The following is a 23,517-nucleotide window of genomic DNA, read 5'->3' as shown; positions in this document are numbered from 1 at the left end:
AATTATTCGAGAAATTTTTGTAATCGAGTACTTCGAATCATTCGAGGAATCGTTTCAGCTCTACATCATTTGATCATTTGCAGCACGTTTCACTTGATGGATCTTGTTCAGGTGGTTGCAGATCGTCTGCCCTTGCTGGTACCACCTTCAGATTTGTTTTGACCTCCGTTTCTAAAGCCTGTAACCTTCCCTGGGTTTGTCATTGTTGTTAACATCTTTTTTGTTGCTTTTCTTAGTTGCCCCATCGTACTGATGGGTGTATTGAAATAAGAGAGGCGAACAGTTTTACTGGGACGCCCTACCACCACGTATGATAAATTCTCCTTCCTGCTCTACTCTGCCGCTCTCCTGTTGTCTTGATTTGAGGACTATTTTCAGTCCAAGCAGCTCTCCACAGGGTGTATTTACTGTAGAGAATATCAGAGCTCTCTCAGGATGGAGGATTGTGACATACTGAGGAAGAAATTGGCTCTGCAGGCTTTTGGTCCGCACCATGCTGCCGCTGTGGAGTGAGGTTGTTTTTGTTTGAGACTTTATATTTTTGTGCCTGGGGAACGACAGCACAGCTTTAGTTCCTTCTCTTTGTGTCCACCATAGTTAGAGCACATTCATATTGTAGCTGAGTGCAGGTTTCTGGGCTTGGACTGGCTGAGAGAAGCTGGCACACGCTTTGAAATATTAATGACCTACTGTAGAGAAGGACTCAACCTCCCCCTTCGTTATCTCTCCCTACCCTCTTTCCCCTTTCCCTCCCCTCTTTCTCTCATCTGTCTCCTTTTCTCTTTCCTCTCTTCCCCCTTCTCTTAATTTACCTCTCTCCCTTTCCTGCCTCCTCTTCTTCATCTTCCTCCCTCCCTGGCCCTCTCTTTCTCTCAGGAGACTCAGGAGCTTGTGTAATGTCATATTAAAGAGACAGGCACACGGCAAAGTGAAAAATACGACGTAATAAGAATCATCCGCGGAAACTTGTGGCTTCAGCATCGATTTTGGATCGGTGTGAATCAGATTTTCTGTGAAAGTTTTCAGGCGGAAAAGCTCTCTCTTCATCCTTTCATGTCTTTGTCTCAGTTTCTCTCGGACAGGTTCGATAAATCTCTGCGTCCTCTCTCTGTCTTTTCTCTGCCTTTGTCTGTTTTTATCCCCTGTCAGTTTATCACCCTCCCTTTATTTCCTGCTTTTGTTCTGCTTTGCTGCACCTGAAGAGCACTTGACTAAATAAAGAAACATGAAGACATGCTTCATGTTTTTTTCTATGAACGCTTTCTTTGTGTTTTTGCTTTCTTTCAACTCAGTATCAGGAGTGGCAGGAGTGGACATTTTGGTTTTTGGGAGTCAGTAGTGACTGAATCTGGCTTTGGTCTCATGTTCCAATAACAAGGTAGCCACGCCCTGAGCATCCCCAGACAGAATAAGCTGCATGCATTTGGAGGAAAGACCCAAATCTAACAAACCAGAACCTTCTTGTCATAAGGAGGGCTGCTATACGTTTTAAAAGCCACCAAATGTCATTATTTTTGAGCCTGAAATCATTGACCCAAATAGAAAGTAGGCTTTAAAGGGACATGTTTGTGGCACTTTCACTCTTCAGTGGTTTTACTGAATACTAAACTAAATGTAACAAATTCAGTCTGTAATGACTCTTCCCCCTTCTTTCCTCTCTTTCAGACATGGCTGAAGAACTACGGTTACCTGCTGCCTCATGACGTCCGTACATCAGACCTGCGACAGGAGAAAGCCATGCAGTCCGCCGTGGCCGCCATGCAGCGCTTCTATGGCATCCCTGTGACAGGAGTGCTGGACGAGACGACTATAGAGTGAGTCACCAGTGAGAGGATGAGTCTGTGTTCGAATAAAGATAACCAAAAACAAGTTTAAACCTGTTTTAGACCCATAGTCATTACACTGCAGGAAAAAAATAAATAAAAAAAAAACAAGGAAGTGTTTAAAGTGCATGACATTCACCTGAGGTCCAATAAATATCCTATTTTAACACTTTAATGCCTGAATTAATTTACAATTATAAAAATAGATTGTTTTGTGTGTTTTTGCATTCTAACACGTGTTTAATTAAAGGTATAATTGGTAGTTTGATTTAGACACACTTTTTGTTATGCTGGTTGAAATGATCTATATGTACCAATGGCAAGAAATACATGATGTGGACAGATCACAGAGCGGAAAATATCCGCTATCAACAGCAGGACTAAAAAAGGGAAAACACCAACCAATTTCCAGGGACACCTTGTTTGTAAACCAATCAAAACCCGTCGCCGTTCTGCCCGCCTCCTGTGCGTACATTTCACTGGCATGCACATGATTCAGTGGGCGTGGCTGAGCTGAGAAGGAAGGAGCAGCGCTGCAGAATGGCGTAGAAGCTACCTGTACCTCGATTGCCCGGTGCCGCTCCTCCAGCTAAACAGAGCAAGAAAAGAAAGACGGAGGCTTTCTTTTCTTGCTCTGTTCCCCTGCCTCTAACTACTGCCCCTCTGGCTCGACCTCGGGCATGTCCCCTCTGACCTGATGGGGTACTTGGCTCTGGGCTGTAGTTCGGATCAGAGTCTAATAAACTCTAATAAACTGACAAGCAAAAAAAAAAAAAAAAAACTGTGATATTTGGTAAGTCCTAGAGAAAATGTAGGCCTACATGTACTGTTTGTATTATAGCTTTACTCCTGATATCATGTCACAGGTAAAAGTGGACAATTCTAACATGACAGTCGCAAGTACTGACAGAAGTCACGTTTGTTTATTGTTTTTTTAGCTTTACATTTTAAAGTTTTGGTGTTTCCTTACCTCTAAATGAGACATGACTCGACATAGTGCAAAACATAAAATGATGTGCTGAGTCCGTCTTTCAGTCATTCACAATCAGTCGCGAATCAGCGGCACCTGTGCATGTGAGCGGGGGCGTTGCTTTGAGGGAGCTCCAAGGGGAGGGGGAGGAGGGGAGGAGTCCTGACGAGATGCTACATTCAAATTCATGCTAGTTTTTCAGGACTGCCAACCCTGCCTTTAAGTGGAGATTGTAAATTAGAGAATAGCACACACAATAGTTATAACTCAGTTATATTACATATATAGACATGAGAAGATATATTGTGACCTAGTGGATCTGATACGATCTTTGGTACATGTAGAATATGAATCACTAGGGAATAATAAGATACAAAGGTCATTTCAGCTGCCTCAAGACCTGATAAATTTGCAAATTTGCAACAACAGACATCAAGGGTTTAAGATGACATGCCAAAAAATGAGACCTGCATTCCTTGTACTAGAGTTAATTTAAAAAAAATCTGCCAATGGCCAGAGAAAAATGTAGCACTCAAGTTCTTTCCGATGAGAAAAATATCTTAATTTTCCTTACCCCACTGGCAGATTTTTCAACTCATGACAAGTGATTTAGATCATTTAAAAAAAAAAAATGGAAATAAGACATTTTCTGGACTAGTCGAGGAATTTGGCACAAATCAAGTCTAATAATCTTTTTTACTTGAGTACAACCAAAACACCTACTTTGATTTGAGTTTATTAAGTGTAGCATTCAAGTGGTACTGTCAGGAACACCAAGCAAAATATTTCAGAGGACAAAAAAAACAAAAAAAAAAAAACAGACAAAATAGTTTTAAAACAGTGTATTATTAATGTTGAAATGTGAAAAGCAAGGTTCAGTTGTGATTTATCAGACTTAGATCTGTCAGGTGATCTCATAGATGGGTGGAAAATTACACCTTTAGTTAAAGTGATGACTTGTTTACCTGTTTGGCTCAGCTGTTGTCATCAGTTGCGTGTTAAAGTTCACTTGACAACAGGCTGCACTCACAGTCACAGAGATGTGATCTTCATTCTCACTCGGCTAAATAACGTCCAAATCACACCAGATCCTTCTCTGTCGGTCTCTGCTCTGTCACATCACCAGAACTCTTCTCTTCAGAGTCCATGGCAATTACATGCAAATGGACAATTTTCTGCGAATTAGATAATGGCATTTAGTTACTTTAAGTGACTTCTGGGACAGGCAACAGGATTTTCCTTACTGAGGAGTTAGCATGTTGGAACTAGCAATGCTTTTTTTCAGTTTTAATGATGCTTTAAATAGGAAACAGCCTCATTCTTTCAGATTTTTCATGACTATACATAACAAAATTGATTAAAAATAATCTGTTAATGGTGGTGGAATATGGTAATCTGTGGTGTTAAAAACAACAATATACACCGAACTGAAAACCATGTCCTCAAAATGGTGTTAAGACCCAAATCATGGTTTTTGTGAACGTTCCAACCCTAATATTGGTTCCAGATTGACTGACAACAAACTGACATAGTGAGCCAGGTCACAAATCAACAGGGTTGAGGTTTTAGATCTGGAGAAAGCTTGTTTTGTTTTTCTTGGGGAAATGCTGTACCGTGTTTATCAAAGTAAGCAAATTGAATGTAATCATAAAACTTTGTTATGAATTGAAACATTTCTTTTCTTTTTTGTTAGTGAACAAAGCTCAACTTAGTTCATAGACCAAAAAGCCCTGAGAATGGGAAAAACTGATCTAAGTACAGGAGTTTTAAAAGTTTTAAAAGCTGCATTTCTGTGGTTGTCCACTTGGGGCGGGCTCAAAAATTCAAAATTTTCTTTTAACATCCATTTTTCGATTTATCTATTTATAAATTTAAATCAAACATGTTCAAACTGTTACAAAAGCGGTTTGGCTTATCCCTGTTTTCTTGCCGTGCTCTTGTCAGATTAAAGGGTGAGGAATAAACTGGGAATGATTTCTGTGTACTTTGCAAGCGGAGTGGAAGTTTGGAGGTTTTCTTCTTCTGTGTCTTAAAAGGGATGTGATTTAAATGTCTCGTGTTGTTTTCAGGTGGATGAGGAGACCTCGCTGTGGTGTCCCAGATCATCCTCACACCAGCCGCCGTCAGAGGAATAAACGCTACGCACTGACGGGACAGAGGTGGAGAAACCAAAAGATTTCCTACAGGTATTTTCTACAGCTTTGTACTGAGAAAATTCTGCGACACCTGTCCGTCTTTAGAGTGGATTTATAAAGACACCCCATTCATTTGTGTTTTCTTTGCCAACCTTTCTTTCTCTTCTTTTCACGTATTGTCTTTCTCCCCTTTCTCTCCATCCCCCTCCTCTCTTCTCCCGTCCTGATTGCTTGTCTCCTTCTCTTACTCCTTCTATCTCTCCTTGTCTGAACTTGGCTGAGCCTAATGTAAATTAGCTCCGTCTCACGAGACCCTGAATGCACCTCATATCCCTGCATTACATCCACCCACTTCTCCCTCCATCTTTCTTTTCTTTCCTCCTCCCTTCCCACCTTATTGCATTGTCTCTGACTGTCTACATGCAGTAAAACCCTCCACTGGATGATGTGAGAATCCGAGCTGCAGCTCAGCCATGTAATATAGGTCTAATGCAGATTAGAGCTGTCCCACGAGATATTGAACACATCCCAGCAGCTCCCATTGTAGCTTCTGCCCACTTCATCCTCTGTTGCCTCTGTCTCTCTTTTCCTCTCATTTTCTCCCACTCAGTCCCTTCCCTGCTCTAAAATTCAAATCCAAAATAAGCTTCAGTGTCAATACTCAGAAGAAACAATAGTCAGTTTGTTTTCATCAAAGGAAACGCATTGAACTCGCCTTTGAAGCAGAATCTCACCTTTGTCCCTGCATGTTCAGCTTCTGTTTCCGCTGGTCTTCACTGATAAAACAGTCGAAAGGCTTAAACGGCACAAACGTCTCTTAACACAACACGTCTCTATAAACTCTTGTTATCCTTTATGATCTGTAACTGTGTTTGTAGCCAGGATCAAGATTTCTCATCTCTTGATCCTAATTCACTCCCAGTTATCCTCCTGGGAAATAAATGCAACAGCTCAACAGTGAGTTACATAAGATGGGCATGTGTGCAGCAAAGAAACCACATTATTCTGATTCAGATTATCCGCCATGTGGTTTTTGTGCTTTTGTTATGCATTTGTTCAAGTAAACTTTAGTTTGAGGAGAAATGTGTGGGGGTGTCTTGAATTTCAGCAATACAAACAAAATATCGTTTTCCTCTCAGGACTGTTCAGGATCAGGGTGTTAGAGTTGGATGTTCAGGTCTTAAATTTGTCTTGCATCTCTTCAGCTCAATATGCAGCTGAACAATTTTAAGACCACAACGCAGAAACTGAAATTTAAATAAGTGCTTGTGTCTTATTTCTAGTCAAACATCTTTTTAGAGCCACATTCCCCTGACAGGTCTAGAAAAATGTCTTAATGCAGGATACTTTTAGTATCATTTGAAGTGATCAACAAAGAATCTGCCAGTGGGGTAAGAGAGGTCAAGTATGTTCTTCTTACTCCTTTGGTAGATTTTTATTAGAAATTCAGTCTCCATTTTTGTGTTTTAATATCTTGAATTGAGACATTTTTCTGGACTTGTCAGCTGCATGGCTCATATAGAGGGTATGTATGTGATGTCACAGCAAGCGAAAGTCACTGTGGTTATGCCCACTGAGTGGCAGAAAGAGGGAGATGAGTGGCAGCATTTGGCTTAAATACCGTCCAAACTCTAAAAGAAAATGAAAAAATTGGGAAGAGCTATCGCGCGATTGACTGAACAAAAATGTTTGAAAAGCAATCAGAGCGATCTATTGACAGGCTACTGAAAGACAAAGAGAAGACAAACTGATGGATCACTGCAATTTACAGCAACAATCCAGACAACAAAAACTGGATTTGTGGTTCCCATTTTGGTCAGTTAACGTTAATTTATGCTGTATTTTTGGGTTAAGTTATACCTTAAATTACAAAATCTCCAAATGTTATCATTTATCATTCAGCTATGTGTTTCATAACTAAAACTTTCTTGACTTTGTGTGGTTATGAACCTTGTGCTTGACATGATTTGTAAACTAAGTAAAATTGAGGCTAACACAGTTTTCCAACTAAGGGGAAACTCCAGCACAAAGCAGTTGTTGCTGTGGTGTATAAAGTATTTGATATTAACTTCACTTAAATATCGTCGCAGGGACTGTACGTCAAAGTCTGTGTTAAATTCCAAAAGTACAGACAGATAATATGTGTATCCACATGGGTCAATCCACTGAATACTGTAAATTGAATCATATAGAGGCTTTCGGAGCGTTCAGGCTTTACATGGTGTGTTTTCCTGGCATTGAAATCAGATACAAATAAATGTCAGGATATGATTTCTGGCCACATGTCGATGTTAGTGGACCCCTGGTTCTTTGGTAGCTTTAACAAAATAATGTCGTGTCCAACTGTCCTTAATTTCATGTCATATTCCACATTTTTCCCAGTGCCGCCATATTCACTGCTGCTCCCTGCAATGCTAAGTGGGGTTTGTTTTGTCACTTAGTCCGACTGAAAGTGGACATGTCCCTGAGGGGAAGTGACGTAAACACATACCCTCTATTAAGTCTGATAAGATGTTTTTATTTAAAAAAAGACACGCCACAGATTTCTTTTTTTGCAGTGCAGATACAACAATGTTTGTATTTGTACCTCAGACACAGGATATCCAGACCCATCAGCATGCTTATGATGTGTTCACTAACAAGTGCCAAGATGATTTAATTGGAAACATTCAACCTTGTTTCTCATGTTTGGTGCTAACAGTTTGTATTACCCAGCTCTGGTTTCTGTCACTCCTCTGGTGTGGTACTTACACTGCCAGTGAGAGTAAGAACAAAATCTTAAAGACTACATAAACAATCTGAATTTTTTTTTATATATTTATCTTTTTTTTTCATGCTTTATAAAATAATCTTTATTTTGTTTGTTTTTAATTTTTGTTGCTGGGAGAACTCTCTGATACAGAACTGTGATTCCTCACTACTGCGCCTCTCGTCCCTTTACTCTATCTATCCTCACCACTCTACCCAGAGCTTTATGGGCCTAATATAAATTACACCACTCTCAGGAGACCCTGAAGGCATCCCGGCTCTCCTGCATCACAGATACCCACTCTCCAGCGTTATATAAAACCCACAGAGTGAGATCACAGTCCTCTCCGGTTACTCCTTACAGTATCAGAGTCTCCTCAGACCTGGTCTTCATGTTTCACCTGCTATCACCTGTCACATTCCTGTAGCTCAGTGCTGACTTCAGACCAGCTACCATTGTTCAGTGAGGGAAACTGTGATCGTTTATAACTGAATCTTTCTTCTGTGTGGGCGCCAAACCTTCTCCAGAGCCCTGTCTTATATGAATTAATGCAATAAGACCAGATGACGATTCAAACAGTCGGTCAAAGTTAGTGATGTATAACTGTTCCAGGAGACACCACTGTGTCCATGTTATTTCAGTAATGTTAAAACTTTAAAGTAGGGCTGCAACTTCTGATTATTTTAGTAATCGATTACTGTGACGATTGTATTTGCGATTAATCAATGAATCAGAAAAAAAAGAAACAACGTATTTGAACATAGTTTAAGCTGACCAGATGCTACATTTATTGAGTTTAACAAATGACATGAATTGTCACTTAAAGAATCATCAGTTTGGGCAAAATAATAGAAAATATATTGTTTATATCATCAGATTAAGAACTCAGTGAGCCAAAAAGGCAAATAAATAAAAATGTGTCCTCAATCTTTTCACCTGCAGGTCCAACTCTTCACCCCCCTCTGCCCTACCACTGTAGCAGCTAACGCTAATGCTAAGGCGAGTTTAAAGAACTCCTTGTAGTTTTCAGATCGGGTGATGATTTAATAAAAAGACAAAACTAGTTCTTAAAGATATACTATGGATTTCACAACATATGAAAGGAGTGTAAGTGAGATTTTGTTGCCCCTCACCTCTCACTTGAGCTCCCGGCTCGTCATTGATGAGCCCAACATGTTTGCGTTTTAAGTGCTGGAGCATTGAAGTCGTACTGCTGTGCCATGCAAGGTCATTTTCATCAATTAACACGCTGTGGCTTTTACTCAATGTGAAATACTCCAAACTCTGGAATTGGCTCTGCTATTATTCCCTTGTTTACTTGTTTCCCTCACCTGCCGGCTCGGCTTCTCCTCCGCCACGCTGATCTGTTTACATGTGACGCACACAGCCCCGCAGCCCAGGGTCATCTACCCAGGTGGCGGTAATTCACCTTCAGCTAGTTGCTAACTGCTAAATAACCTGACATAAAGGAAGAAGACAAATCAACTGAAGACAAACTAAACAGTAATGGCGCAGCACAGTGCATCGATTACGGAAAAAATGTTGTCGACACTTTCACTCAACAATTTGTATCAAATTTATCAACTCATCATTGCAGCCCTACTTTGAGAAGGAAGTTTCTCGATTACATTATTCCTTACATCGTGATCCTTCACACGAAAGGTGTCCATCCATCTACTTGGACTGAAAGAGCTATTTCTTGTGGGTCACCAATAAATTATATTTTTTGTATAATCAGTGAGTTACAGAGCTTCTTGGAGTTTGAGAAAATTTAAAAGATGGATGTTTGAAACTACTATGCAATTACAGTGAAATTTAACTTTTCGTGTCATTTTCTGGAACTATAGGTGACATAGAGTGAAAACAGAGCTGGAGATGAACACACGCCTGCAGTGGAGTAGCTTACTGTTTAACTGAAATATTTTATCAGGAATTGGTTAAAAAAAAAACTGATATCTGTTATCTGTTTCTGATAAAAGTCTGCCTTTAAGTCAAGCAACAACCTCCAGTCTTTAAATATGTGACTATGAAGAAGTCCAATATGCCCAGCTGATTTGCTTCAAAAATCAGTTTCAGAAAAATATGAGTGATGTCAGGGAGACTATGTGTATTTATTATACAGTCTATGGTTCAAGTCCACTCCCCTGCTTCCTGCTCTATCCACTGTCCTATCTTCTCTGAATAAAATACATTTAATAAAAGCCTAAAGAAATAATATTTTAAAAAAAAGTAGAAAGTAGAGTCAGCATGACGTGATTCAAGTAACATTACTGACATTACAGTTGTCCTGCAATGACACAGCTGACCATCTTAGTTTTTGATATGTGCACGGGCAAAAACATATAAACAATAACAAAAACATACAAACGACAAAAAAAAACATATTGTTTCATTTACATTCATCCATGTAAGTGTTTTTTCTTTCTGCTGATGTCTTAAACCCTCAGACGCCTCAATGGAGTTTTTTATTTGTCCATGTCTTACACATTGGTACAGTTTCAACATCCAGCTGACACCAAAAGAAAAACAAACACAACTTAAATGAAGTCATCTTCAGTTTTTTTCCAGCACGCTCACTCGTTGAAATCTGTGATATCTCAGGATATTGATCGGCCCAGTCGGGGGGATTTTCCTCTCCGCTCTGAGCAGCAGTTTTGGAGCAGCTGGAAAAGCTTGCTGACACGACTCTGATGGAAATGCAAAGAGACACATTTGGAGGAATTTCAGGGCTGCTGGCAACTGTGAATTATCACCTCCTGTGAGACTCTGTAGCTGCAGGATTATGCAACTGTACATCTCCAAACGAAAATTTCCATCCATGCCTCAGGATAGGGAGGTGAAATTATAAAAACTACCGAGACAGGGAGAGGAGGAGGGTAGACAGGGGAAGAGACGCAGAGATGGAGCTTATGCAGGGAAGATGCTTTACTTTGATGTTGATGTTTCAGTTTGTCTTAACTTTCCTGCTGACAAAGCACTTTTGATTGAAACTGCTGAAAGCAGAGGCAAAAACGTAAAGTGTGTCCTTATCTGCCTGAAGGAACTGATAGTGAAAGATAAGCACCTGTGCGTTCTTCACAGACTTCGAGTAAGAAACCTCAAAGACCACAGACTTGTTTCATCTATTTCAGCCGTGCCTCCAAAGTTCATCAGGTCACGTCTCTGCTAAGGTGTCACTCACTGGGCTGGATGGTTGTGGTGTTAGCATTAGACTACAATTCATTTTGGCAAATGATTTATAACTAATGGTTTATTTTGGAGCAGTAAAAGTAACAGACAGTAACATAACAGAGTTAGACTACTGAGGACAAATGTTGCTGACTTGATCAAATGAGGTGGTTTCCCTCAAGGGCGTATGGAGAGAAACTTGTTTGTATCCTAACGACCAAACTGGTTCCTTCAGTGTCTGTATTTCAGAGGTTGTTTCATTTTGCTAACAGCTCAAGTTATCATCAGCTTCAGACACAAGATACGTTTCTAATGCAGGTAATTTAAACCTGAACAGTTTTTTTTTGTTGAATGACTTTGATCCACTTCTTTCCATTTCTTTTTGCCAATTTTATAAGGTATATTTGCTTTGTAATGCCTAAGTGTATGCTGTATGGTATACGGCAAAGGTCATTCAGCTAAAATGACACAGGCTGGCATCATCATGTGCAGCACCACAGTTAGCCTGTTAGCATGGAGGAGATTCAGTCTCTGCTGTTTTGGATCGTGCCTCATTGCTCTGCAGATGGATTTGTTGAACTGACACTTGAAAGAGACAAGCACCAGTAGCAAAGCCGTTGCGGTTACTGTCTCATGCATGAAGACATCAGAGATTGACTGGTGTATGCTTAGAAAATAAGCCAGTTCAGCTAAAGGTCTCCAGTTTACAGGGTCACTCTTTGAGCTGTAACACCGGGAGCTGACAGAGACACATTCACACCATCAGGCGTAAAGAAAAAGATTGTTGAGGAGTCATTAAACCAAGGTAATCACAGCTGGATGTGATCTTGTTGTGGACGTATATTGAATTAAAACACAGTGGGTGCTCCACCAATCAAAAAACAGCCAGCTTTGTTAAGGTGTTATGGGGATGCCATCTGGTTGGGGTGGGGGGTGGGTGCCAGGTTTGTAATGTTTGTAAGAAAAGCTTTAATAATGGTGTCAATGATCTCAGTGTGGAAAAATTCTAAATTAAGTTATATAAGACAAAAAAAAAGCCAACTTACAGGCCCCACCCCCCAAAGTTTCTGGAAATCTGTAAGGTGCTACCTTCCAGACAGGGTCTTGATCAGGGGGACATGAGTTTCCCCTGAACTAAAATTAGGCTTTAGTTCCTGGGATCAAAAAGCACATTTAATAACACTGCTGTAAAGGACAGTTTACTGTAGCAGAGGTTTATTCCCCAGGACCAACCTCTCAGCTTCTGTGAAAACCAAATTTAAAGGTACCCAAATTTCCTATTATACATTTTGTTATATGTTTGCATGTATGAGCTAAGTGTGCTCTCTTTAGTCACACAGTTTAGTGCTAGACTAGTGCACAAACTATGTGTCTTAATTTATGTTGTGTGTGTGTGTGTGTGTGTGTGTGTGTGTGTGTGTGTGTGTGTGTGTGTGTGTGTGTGTGTGTGTGTGTGTGTGTGTGTGTGTGTGTGTGTGTGTGTGTGTGTGTGTGTGTGTGTGTGTGTGTGTGCGGGACCATCTGTGTGTTTTGGCCACAGGTCATTTGGACAGCTTCAGCTCTGAAACGTTCCACACCATTTACTCAAATCAGACAACTGCTACCTTGCTGTCTGCCGCACACACACACACACACACACACACACACACACACACACACACACACACACACACACACACACACACATACACACAAATTGACAGATTTTGGGGGTTGGAAATGTGGATCTCTAAGTACATTTTATAAAGGGATTTGCCAGCAGACAGTTTTGAAATACAGTGAAAATATAAATCAGGGGATCTCAAACCTTCTTATGTCCACTGTCAGCAAACACATACATTACATACAAAAAGGCAGCATCCCCTGAAATGTAAGTTTAAAAATAGTCTGATTCAACAAAAGGCTGAAAATTTGTCAAAATCAGAAAAAAATCATTTCACTCCAGTCTTTGAACAGAGGTCATGAGTAGTTCACATCATGATGTACTGCAGGACACTGCAGCAAACAGTCATGGGGCTGAATGAAAAAACATTAGAGTAACTCTCGGAGTCTGTGTGCTTCTTTAAGATTAGCTGAGACAGCACTCTCTGTCCCAACACTTTAAAATCAACTCTTTCTGACTCTGCAACAACCTTCAATGCCTGGAGTCATGTTTGATATCTGGGATTATCCTGAATTTCTTTACAAGCTATCATCAAACTGACACCTATCATTGTATACTGAGTAAAACTAGTTAGTTTATATTCTTGTTGTGTACTTGTGTGTCAACCACACAAGTACACAAACATTACTTTAGACTTAAGCAGCTCTTTTATATTTTAGATATAAATTAGCATTATTGGATGTCTACACTGAACATGAGTCTGTAAATGGCTCAAAACAGTCTGTTCTAAAATATAGCAGGAGATCTGTACCAGGTCAGTACAAATGATGAAATGATGATGCAATCACATAAGGATCCACTGACAGGTTCATGACATGTCGGAGAAGCAGGCCTCAAACAATGTATGCCCATAGCTCAACCCCTAACAGGCCTGCGGAGCAGTGGCCAATCAAAGGGAAGGGGGTTTGTTGAGTGAGGAGCTTTAAAGAGACAGCCACTGAAACAAACCATTTCAGACAGGGACTGAAGTTAGGGTTTTCTATATCACCAGTTTGAGAAATACAGGGAAGAAATCATGCAAAGTAGGCAATATAAAGACTAAATGAAAGCAGCCTTTTTAATACTAGTCATGTTTGCGACTCTTGCTCAGTTCTCCAGTTCTAGTTTTAGCTTGTAGATGACTCTCAATTTAAAAATCACAAGATCTCTTTATTTTTTTTTTATTACATATCACTTAGTGTTTGGTTTATTGATGGCTTTCAGGATGTCACTCAGGACGACTTCATCAAATCAAAAACAAAATTCTTTGATAATTGTCTCAAAGCTCTAGCTTTAATTTAAAATATACCCTGTCAGGTCTTGATGCACCTGAAATAACCTTTGTCTCTCATCATTATATTAATTCATATTCTACACATAACAGAGATCATATCAGATCCACTATGTCACAATATATTGGTCAGGCGATGAACTCCTCATGTCTATAATTAAAATATAACTTTGTTATAACTATAGTGTTTACTATACTTAATCGCCACTTAATTTAACATCTGTAAGAATGCAAAACCACATAAAAACAATCTTTAAAAACATATTTTTAGATAGTTAACTAATTCAGGCAGTAAGGGGTTAAAATAGTTTGATTACCATCACAACCTACAACAGCGAACACACACTCCCAGCTGTGAAACACTGCCCATGTACTCATAAACAATAAACCTTCTCTTCCTTGTTATTGTGTTTTATAAAATGGAAATGTGTTTATGTTTATTTTTGTCACGTTTTCTTCTCTGGTTTGGAACAAAGCATCTTCCCGCTGTGGAGAAACAGACTGTGTGTCATGAACTCAGCCACTCACTTTGCTGTCTGATCATACTTCTCCGTCTCTCTCTTGTCCTGGCATTTTTCCTCCATCCCTCCCTCACTTCATCTGTCAATCACTCCATCTGTCCTCCAACGCTCGTGCTTTCTGTGTTGCTGTCAGAGAACAATACTAAAGCATGTTTTTTTAAAGAATCTTACACAGCAACGTTATCTTTCAGCATATATAGTAGACTGAGAATCGTCTGATAAAACATGTTATCTCAAAAGTTCGCCTCTCCACCAGCAGAATAAACATGGAGGGCACGTCTCTCCTGTAATTACTCTGTGATGACCTTTCTGCCTCCTTTGTCTCTTATAGTTGCACATGCTTCAGCGAACACAGGGACAAAGGCTGAATTGCATAGCTGTGACAGACTATGAATACATAACTAAAAGAACGGGACCACATTAAAACTATCTGCCTTTGACAATGTAATTTTATATTATTATCATTCCACGATTTTCCCCAGATTATAAAAAAAATGAATAAAGAGAGAGAAAGAAAAAAGAGTCTATAAAGTATACAGGATGTATGTTTTTAAAGTATATTAAACGGTCTCTAAAGATAATGCATTTCAATAACTGTTTTATTAACCGTCAGATTGCATGAGCACTTGTTAGGTTGCATTCTGAGTATCCTGTTTTCATCAGTAACCTTGTGGCCTTGTTTGTCAAAGCAAAATGTATACAGTGTTACATAGAGGTCGACCGATATGGGTTTTTTGGGGGCCGATGCCGATGCTTTCCAAATTTGGGCAGCCGATGCCGATATGCATAGCCGATTTTTCCAATTTGATATTCAGGCCGATTGTTAAATAAATATATATTTATCACATTTTTGTGAAACGCAGCAATTTCTGAGCAACTAAAAGAAATCTATTACAACAAGTCGTGTCCAGTCCTCTGAACATTTATTCAGCTTTCAAAACAATGAAATATTTTGTCTGAGTAAACACACAAGGTAACAAGCAGTAGTAAACAGTCACACTCTTCTTAAAATGTCAAAAAAGAAATTTAAACTTATTAATATAATTTGAACAAAAGTATGTAATGTATCCAAGTGGTTCCACAAGTTTGAGGTGCTCATCTTTTTGTGCCTGATCAAAAATTGCGTCATTTTATACAACGGATCAAAAATCGGCTTTTTAGAAAAAAATACGGCCAATGGCTGATAGAGACAAATGTCCAAATATCGGCCCGATATATCGGCCGGCTGATATATCGGTCTACCTCTAGTGTTACATAAAGGCAGTCTCTGTTGGTTCTATTCTCTGTCCAGGAAATAACCCTCAAAGAGAAATCACTTTAAATTCATGCCCTTCATCACACATTCCTAATTCATCTTTAGTTTTATACCTACGTAGGTGAAGGGACTCCTGCTAGCTGGACTTGTTTGGGATGTAAGCACACCATATCACCACATTAAAAAGGTGGAATATTAAATTTACAAAATCAGAATCAGTTTATTGGTTCATATGTTCAGGTATTTTTAGTGCAAAGGGAAATAAAAAAACAGCAAAGATCAAAAATATACAGAAGAAAAATCATCACCACCACTCATGGTTTAAGTTTCTTGGTAGCGACCAGTTACATCAAGTTTCTCTAACTTGCTCTGCTGCTATTTCTTAGTTTGCTGGACAGGATCCATTATGAAAAAAACATGTATAGCCTGCTAAATTAGCATGCTAATGGGAACTAACATTGTGGACACATTCTTTACCAACATGATTTTTTTTTTTTTCGTTACCTTCCCTCTGCTCTCCTTTTTTGGCCTCATCCCCACAGTCTGACTATAGTATAACTGGCATTAACCCTTAAACACCATAATTAAATCAATACATATGACCTGGACTTGCATTGCTGCAGCCCCATTCTATCTCCATCCACCTCCCTTTTTTTCTTTTCTTTTTTTTTCTTTTTTTTTTAAATTCCTCTCTCTCTCCTTTCTTGATTTTATTTCACTGCTCATTTATCCACGAGACCTGGCACTTTAAATGTGATTTTAATGTATTGTAAAACGTTTAATTATGATAATGTTTCTCTGTTCTTTCTTTTCCTTAAAAAGAAACAAAACAAGAAGAACAGACTCCTTTAAATATTATACTTGTATTTTATTTTATTTTATTTAACCTGTTTGTTTTTATATTTTAGCTGGGGGGACTACCAATGGAAATTAGCTTGGTAGCTAGATTTGGGTACATTTACTTTTTTTTTTTTTTTTTTAAGTGTGTATGAATGTACATTGTCCCTCCCTGTCAAATAAACAAAATTGAATTGAATGATGCTAAAAGAAGCTAACAGTCTGACTTCACCTTACTGTCTGTGGTGTCAACAAGCAGAATTTGAACTCTCTGAACTCATTGTGGATTGATTTGACATGACGTGTGATCAGTTTGCTTCCAGCGGTGCTAATGTTGGTGAAAGATGTTAACTGTCATCGAGGGGTTTTGACCTATCAGAATCAAACGTTTGACACACCCAGTAGATCAGTACGAAAGTCAAGTAATATGTTTCAAGTCAGAATTTGAGGAAAATAGGACTGGATGGATTTCTGCCTTTTTGGCAGGGCCTTTAAAAGCTTCCACTGTGAGACAGGTTGGCTTCAATCTAACCTGCACGCCTCAGGGTCCTGGAGGCGTACTTGTCCTGGAGAGACAGCAGATTGCAGCCAATCATCCTCCATGCTGAGCAGATGATTTCCTGCAGCCTGCTCTTGTCCTTAATCGTAGTTATATCACACAAGACTGTTGTGGAAGAGGTGGTGAAAAACTTACGTGTATGCAATGTGCATAAAGGCTGCAGTGTTTTGTTAGTTCTGCTGCACAGATTGTGGGTTTCAGGGAGTAACAGCCAAAGGATAGGACAGGTACACCGCTCTGTAGAGACTCCTGTAGAGACTCCTGTAGATTTGTTCACATCCTGCGCCTGGTTGTGTTAAACTTATTCCTCCACTCTTTCTCTCCTGCAGCATATCAAACTTCACCCCTAAAGTGGGAGAGAAGGACACTCAGAGAGCGATCCGACAAGCCTTCAACGTGTGGCAGACGGTCACTCCGCTCTCCTTCCAGGTCAGAGAAAATTATGTTTGATGTTTTTGTTCATTTATCTTCAATTCTTCAATTTGAAAACATTAGGCATGTAGTTTATGGAGATCACATCTCCTCAAAAAAAAAAACTTTTAACACGTGTAGAAAATTTTAATCTGCCAGAAACAATCCATAGACTCCCAGCAGCTGTATTGTTTCATTCTTACTATATTTCTCATTGAGTCGTCTCTCACCTTCCTCACTCCACTCTGCTTCTCTTACATCTCATTCAGGAGGTGCCGTACTCGGAGATCAAGAACGAGGGGAAGGAGGCTGACATCATGATCTTCTTTGCCTCTGGTTTCCATGGTGACAGCTCTCCATTCGATGGAGAGGGGGGTTTCCTGGCCCACGCATACTTCCCTGGTGCAGGCATTGGAGGTGACACACACTTTGACTCCGACGAGCCCTGGACGCTGGGCAACGCCAACCATGATGGTAAGTCATGCTGCGGATGTGTAGAAACTGGAGCTCTGAAAAGTTAAATTGATCTGACTTTGTGGACTTAAAAGAGGGGGGTTTCTGTTTTCACATATTTAAAACATGGACGTATTGTAACAATGGTGGATGATCGTACTGAACATGCAGGTTTTCAAACTGCAACATACTCATATGATGTAGAAATCTCTGAATATGTCAGGATACTGTACAGAACGGTCTATACTAACTGGTCAGTAACTTTAATCCTGACCACATTCTCTATTTTTATTCTCCAATCAAAGAGTCTTTTTTGTTTTACTGTGATGATTAAACTCAGTTTGTCATCCACCGTGGTTTCATGGCTTCCCACCCACATACCATCACCCGTTTCTTCGTCCCCCACATCTTTTGCAGATGTTTAATGATCTTTTATTAGTCCTTTTTTTGTTCACTTCACTTGGAGTGCATTTGATATCACTGGGTTGTAAATGAGTTTTGCTGCACGTTTTCTCCAATGTTGTTTGGTTACACTGCGTTCCTAAAGATGCACCCTTTTTTGCATTAGTAGCTCATTTCTCCAAATTAATAACGTTCAGGTTGTTGCGGATCATCTGCTCTTGTTAGCCCCTGCGTGGGTCTTTGGAAGTTCAGGCTCATAGTTGTTTATGTATGCACTGTAAACCCAGAAGTTCAAATTACTAAATTGGATTGAGCTATGAAAACATCAAATTTGTTTTTAAGTTCAATTTACTCAAATGTCTGAGTTTTCCGTGTTGAAACTGATGATTTCTGAGTAGATTAAACTTTTGTTACTGTTCAAGTAAGCACAACTTAAAATCATTAGTTTCTGAGACTGTGTTTTTGTAACCGTGAGTGAGGAGGGGACACAGTCGATATGAGACCCTGCTGTACTTCTGGATGTGCAGTGGTGGCACAGGCTGTTTATGTCCCACATGGCATGGACCATTTGTCTGTGCATCACAGCATGGACTTTTTGTCTGTGCTCTACATGCCATGGACCAGCTGTCTGTGCTCCTTGTGGCATTGCTAAGCTCTCTATGCTCTATGTGGTGAGGACTGGCTGTGTCCAAAAAAAAGAAAAAAAATTTCCCACTTACGTTTAGAATTTGCCAAACTAGCATGATAGCCCAGTCAAACATTTCATTTATTGATCGTTAGGCACTCTGCAGAAGTCAACAGGTACAAGACCCGTGCCATGGAGCACAGACCACCAGTCAGTGCCGTGGAGCTCAGACAACCTGTGGCCTCTGAAGAACAATATTTCAACAGCAGGGTCTCATATCTACTGCTTCCCTCCCTCACTAATGGTTACAAAGGTTATGAAATTGGAGCTGATTTTGTTGAGACAGTGTTTTGTAACCATGAGTGAGGAGGGACCACCGTTAATGTGAGGCCCAGCTGAGCATAGACTCTTTGGAGTGCAGTACAAGAAAACTGAGTTATCATGAGGCATGACCTAAGTTGCATTAACTTAATATTAGGGATGTCCCGATCACCTTTTTTTTGCTCCCGATCCGATTCCGATTTTTTTATTTTGAGTATCTGCCAATACCGATATTTCCGGATCCGATCTTTCAGCAATGCATTAAGAAAAAAGAAAAGAAAAAAAAACCCTACAAGTTGTCCTTTGAGTTTTTTTTTATTTTATTGAAATGAAGGTATCATTCTAGCCAACATGGATGTAGCTTTTTTTCTCCACTTAGTGCAGCTTTGGATCAACAAAATAAAAATAAAGCTTCTCAGTGGTGCACCACAAGATTACATTGTATGTGTGTGACAATAAGGTTGCAATTTCTTGTTTGCAATATCGTTGTACTTGTTATAATGACAAATAAAGTTCTATTCTAAAATAAATGATGATGTTCTATTATACACATTTTAATTAAAAACAAGAACCAAGGCCCCAGGCTTTTTCTGATTCTGTCTCCCTCGATCTCCGATCATTAAAAAATGCCCCGATCCCGATCACGGGATCGGATAGGGACATCCCTACTTAATATAAATGTAAAAGGAACCAGCTAATCTACTCGTATTTGCTTGTTATATTTAAGTCAGCGTAACTACATCTTTTGGAGGCAATGAGTTCATTTTAATAATTGTAACTACTAGAGATGATGAGTTAAATTAACTTAAGTTTTCATATTTCATTATTTAGTTTTTTAAGGTAATCGGTTGACAAGCTTTTTTTTAAGTGAACTCAACTTATCTGGGTTTATAGTGTACTAGTGCTAAAGAAAATCAGACAGAAGTCAACCAAACTGGAGCTTCTTTCCTCTGCTAAAGCATTTTACTGTTGCAAGTGAGGGGCACTCAAACCTGAAAGGAATTGTGTTGGTATAGAGGCTACAACACAGAAAATGTAGGTTTTTGTTACAGAAAGGAGGAGAATCACATCAAACACTCGTCTATGATGAGTGCTACAAAAGAGAGCGCGAGAGAGGTCCAGAGTAACCTTGAGAGTGTCTTTGAAATTACACAACTTTTAGTCAGATATGAGTAACGAGGAGTCATATTCACACAAAAATGTCCTCATCTTTGGGAGAGGTTAAATTTAGATCGTTGCAGCCAAGTGAGTGACAGTCATGAAATACTGACTGATTAAATTATTCATCATCTGAATGATTAAAACATGCTATTCCTAAATGAACTGCCTCCGACGTTAGAATGTCCTCAGTCGCCGCTTCCCTATCTGCAAGCGCCACATTGTTTAGTCATTGGATGAAAAATGGAGAATAAAGAAAAACACTTCACTTTGTAGGTTTTCTTCCCAAGTCTTCTATCTGTGTTTGACAAACGACTTATGCCAGATTCCCTCTGCTTGAATTACTAACGTGTTGATAGAGGAAGAGAGTGATGGAGGGGGGAGGGATCTGGTTTGGGAGATTAGCAGAAAAGAGAATTAGCTCTGACAGTGCCGCTCTAAATTTGCTACCACATTACAAGATAGTGAGAAAGTCTCCAATGAGTGTGAAGCTAACCCTGGAAATATAGAAATAGTGTCACAATTCCTGCATTAAGGTCATTTTATTGTGATGTAACAAAGCTTTATTCATACTTTAATTAATTCTAAGACATTTTTCTTCTTTAACTTTCTTTTAAAAATAAAATAGACAGAGAAGCGACACATGATCAGTTAACTATAGCACCAATTCATCATACTCTGTGTGTAGCACAATATGTGTGTGCGCTGTCACTTAGGTACACTCTCACCACGTCTTTTTATCTCCCAAATCCCTCCACACACACGGACACACACGCAGAGTAATTGAAAGATTAGAAACTAGATAGTGAGACGGCAAAGTTCTCAGAAGCTAGGAAAACTAATTCATGGTATCAGCTTCAGAAGGACGTCAGGAGGACAAACAGTCCTCATTTCCACCTCTGCTTACAAGCTGCCTGCTGCGGCTGAGGGACGGTCTGTGATTAACCTGCTAACACCTGCGGGAGAGATGAAAAAAACAGCCCCATCAAAGACACAAGACGCTGAGGCGGCTGAATGCTGGAGATTTGTCCCCTGCTCTGTCGCTTTTTCAGCACAGCTTTCCTGCTTAGTTTCTCTGGGGCAACGTCTGTCGTGCACAGTTTTGCAGCATCGAGTCAAAGTTTGTTGCTGAAAAAATGATTTTGTTTGGTACTGATGACCAAAACCAGATTCGCCCTGCTCAATCTCCAGTTCTTACAAATCAAATACAGATTCTTGGATAGTGATCTAAGGATCTTAAAAACACAATCTGGTCACCACTTTATCATAATTCACAGACCCTGTCCTCTGCTGAGTGATAGATGATGATTTGTTGTCTGTTTTCCATGCTGAGATGGTAGAAGCTCCCTTGAGGACTTCTTAGCTGCGTATTGAATATACTAAATATAATATTTATTCATTTTTATGACACATAAAAGCAAACATACCATCAACAGCTTCATTGATTCTTTTACTTATTGCCATTTTTGAAGCCTGTTTCCACTGCCACATGCAGGTGTCAGACAAGGGGGTAGCAGACTTTAATTTACACTTTCAGAAACAAGGGCTCACAGCAGCTTATCCAGCTGGTGGCTTCATAAAGAAGCAGTATGTGATTTTTGATCTGAGAATACAATTCACTCATTTAAAGCTATGGTCTACGACCTGAAACCCAGTTTAGCTGCTGAGACACATTTGAAAAATGCAGCCTCACTCACCCCTCCCCTCCGTGTTCCAAGATCCCGCCCCCCAGCTCATATGGCCCTCTTCGCCTCCTAACAACATGCACCCCCCGACAGAGCAAGAAGCCGGCTGACAGAAAATGTAACAAACAAGACAGTCATCCTCCTTGTAACACACAGTGGTAGCTTTTTCAATTAGACTAGCACGATCAAAAGCATGAATTAGCCGGCGAAGCAGGTCTGGCGTTGCCACTGCCAGCTGATCAGAGCAGAGCCCACTGTGGACGAGGATTTACCTTTCTCGGCGTGTCTGCACCAGCTCAGTTTACAATGCTAAAGATGTGTGGCTAACTTATGCTAAAATCTATTGACAGAGCCGACCCGTTCCGACCAGCAGCGTTCAGTCATTAGCCAGTATAGGCACAGACTAACCAGAGTTATTCAGCTGACATAGTAGTAGTAGTGGGAGTAGTAGTATCCACTGTTAAAGCTAATTAGTTTGTGTTTTACCCTATGTGTAGCTGTTGCGGCGAGTGTGCCCGTCCTGTCAGCTGGTTCGTGTGTACGTTAATTGCTCAGCTGTGTCGAATCGAGCAGGAGGAAAGGAGACGGTAAATGTGAGCAGGTCAAATCAGTTCGGGTTTCTCATCAAGCTATCTACTGAGCTGTGTGTGTACCAAAATCCAAGAGCTGAACGGACAGCCGGTAAGATCACACTTATTTCTTTTGTGGATACAGCAAGGCACTTGTTGTGGTGGTGAGGCACTGTGGCGTGCGGGAGAAATGTTTGTGATTGTGTTGGATCCATGGCCGCTAGTGAGGAAATTAGAGAAAGTGATCATTTTTCCGCCTGAAAGGTCAAACTGAGTGTTTCACTGTTCAACAGAAACTCGGCTGTCTCTGCGTCAGTTGGTCATCTCTGGCTCTATGACGCTTCGGTAGCTGAGCAGCTAGCTGATGTGAGAGGGGTAGTGGGGAAGGACGAGGTGGGACCATGGGCATGACAATGCGAAGCGAGGGAGACAGGGGATTGGTCAACTAGTTTGCAGCTTTGAAGCGGATATACTGAATGGATTTTTTTCATTCTTTTTGGTCTTTATATTGTGTAGATTGGACCATAGGACCATAACAGCCCTATAAACAGTATCATTAAGATGTACAAAGCTTCCAAATTGTAGACCATAGCTTTAAGTGACAAAATCAGCAGCAATCAAAAGTTTTGTCCAAAAAAGGCAGGAAGAATCACCACAAACCTAAAAAATTCTATAACAACCAGTCTGTCCAAAAAAAGCAAGTTAAAGTATTGGTATCGTGCTTTTTTGGGGGGATGTTTTATACTCTCCCTCTGATACCTCTGGAATAGCTTTTTCCAAGCTGCTGCCTCTTTCGGCCCCACGCTCCACAAACCCCCTTTCCTCTTATCGGTCGGCCTTCTGGAGGCCTGTCGGGGAGCTATGGGGAGACCTTAGTGTTTGAGGCCCATCCCTCCAACATGTCATTAAGTAGTTAGGAGATTCTTATGTGATGACCTTATTA

The 23,517-nt window shown here is 40.1% G+C and overlaps 1 protein-coding gene across 1 annotated transcript in view; it reads left to right on the top strand.

Moving 5' to 3' along the window:
* The window catches only part of mmp24 (matrix metallopeptidase 24), a 117,810-nt gene that overhangs the window by 42,475 nt on the left and 51,818 nt on the right, over positions 1-23,517 (top strand). The window contains exons 2-5 of the mRNA XM_074665485.1: positions 1,666-1,814; positions 4,863-4,979; positions 17,280-17,379; positions 17,631-17,835. Coding sequence (XP_074521586.1) covers positions 1,666-1,814; positions 4,863-4,979; positions 17,280-17,379; positions 17,631-17,835 — 571 coding nt within the window. The remainder of the gene's footprint in view (positions 1-1,665; positions 1,815-4,862; positions 4,980-17,279; positions 17,380-17,630; positions 17,836-23,517) is intronic.

Source organism: Halichoeres trimaculatus, unplaced genomic scaffold, assembly GCF_033239565.1.
Source record: "Halichoeres trimaculatus isolate MK-OKI-2021-1 unplaced genomic scaffold, fHalTri1.1 fHalTri1_scaffold_1, whole genome shotgun sequence".
Lineage (NCBI taxonomy): Eukaryota > Metazoa > Chordata > Actinopteri > Labriformes > Labridae > Halichoeres > Halichoeres trimaculatus.
The sequence above is the reverse complement of the archived record's forward strand: the minus strand, read 5'-3'. Positions and strand labels throughout refer to the sequence as shown.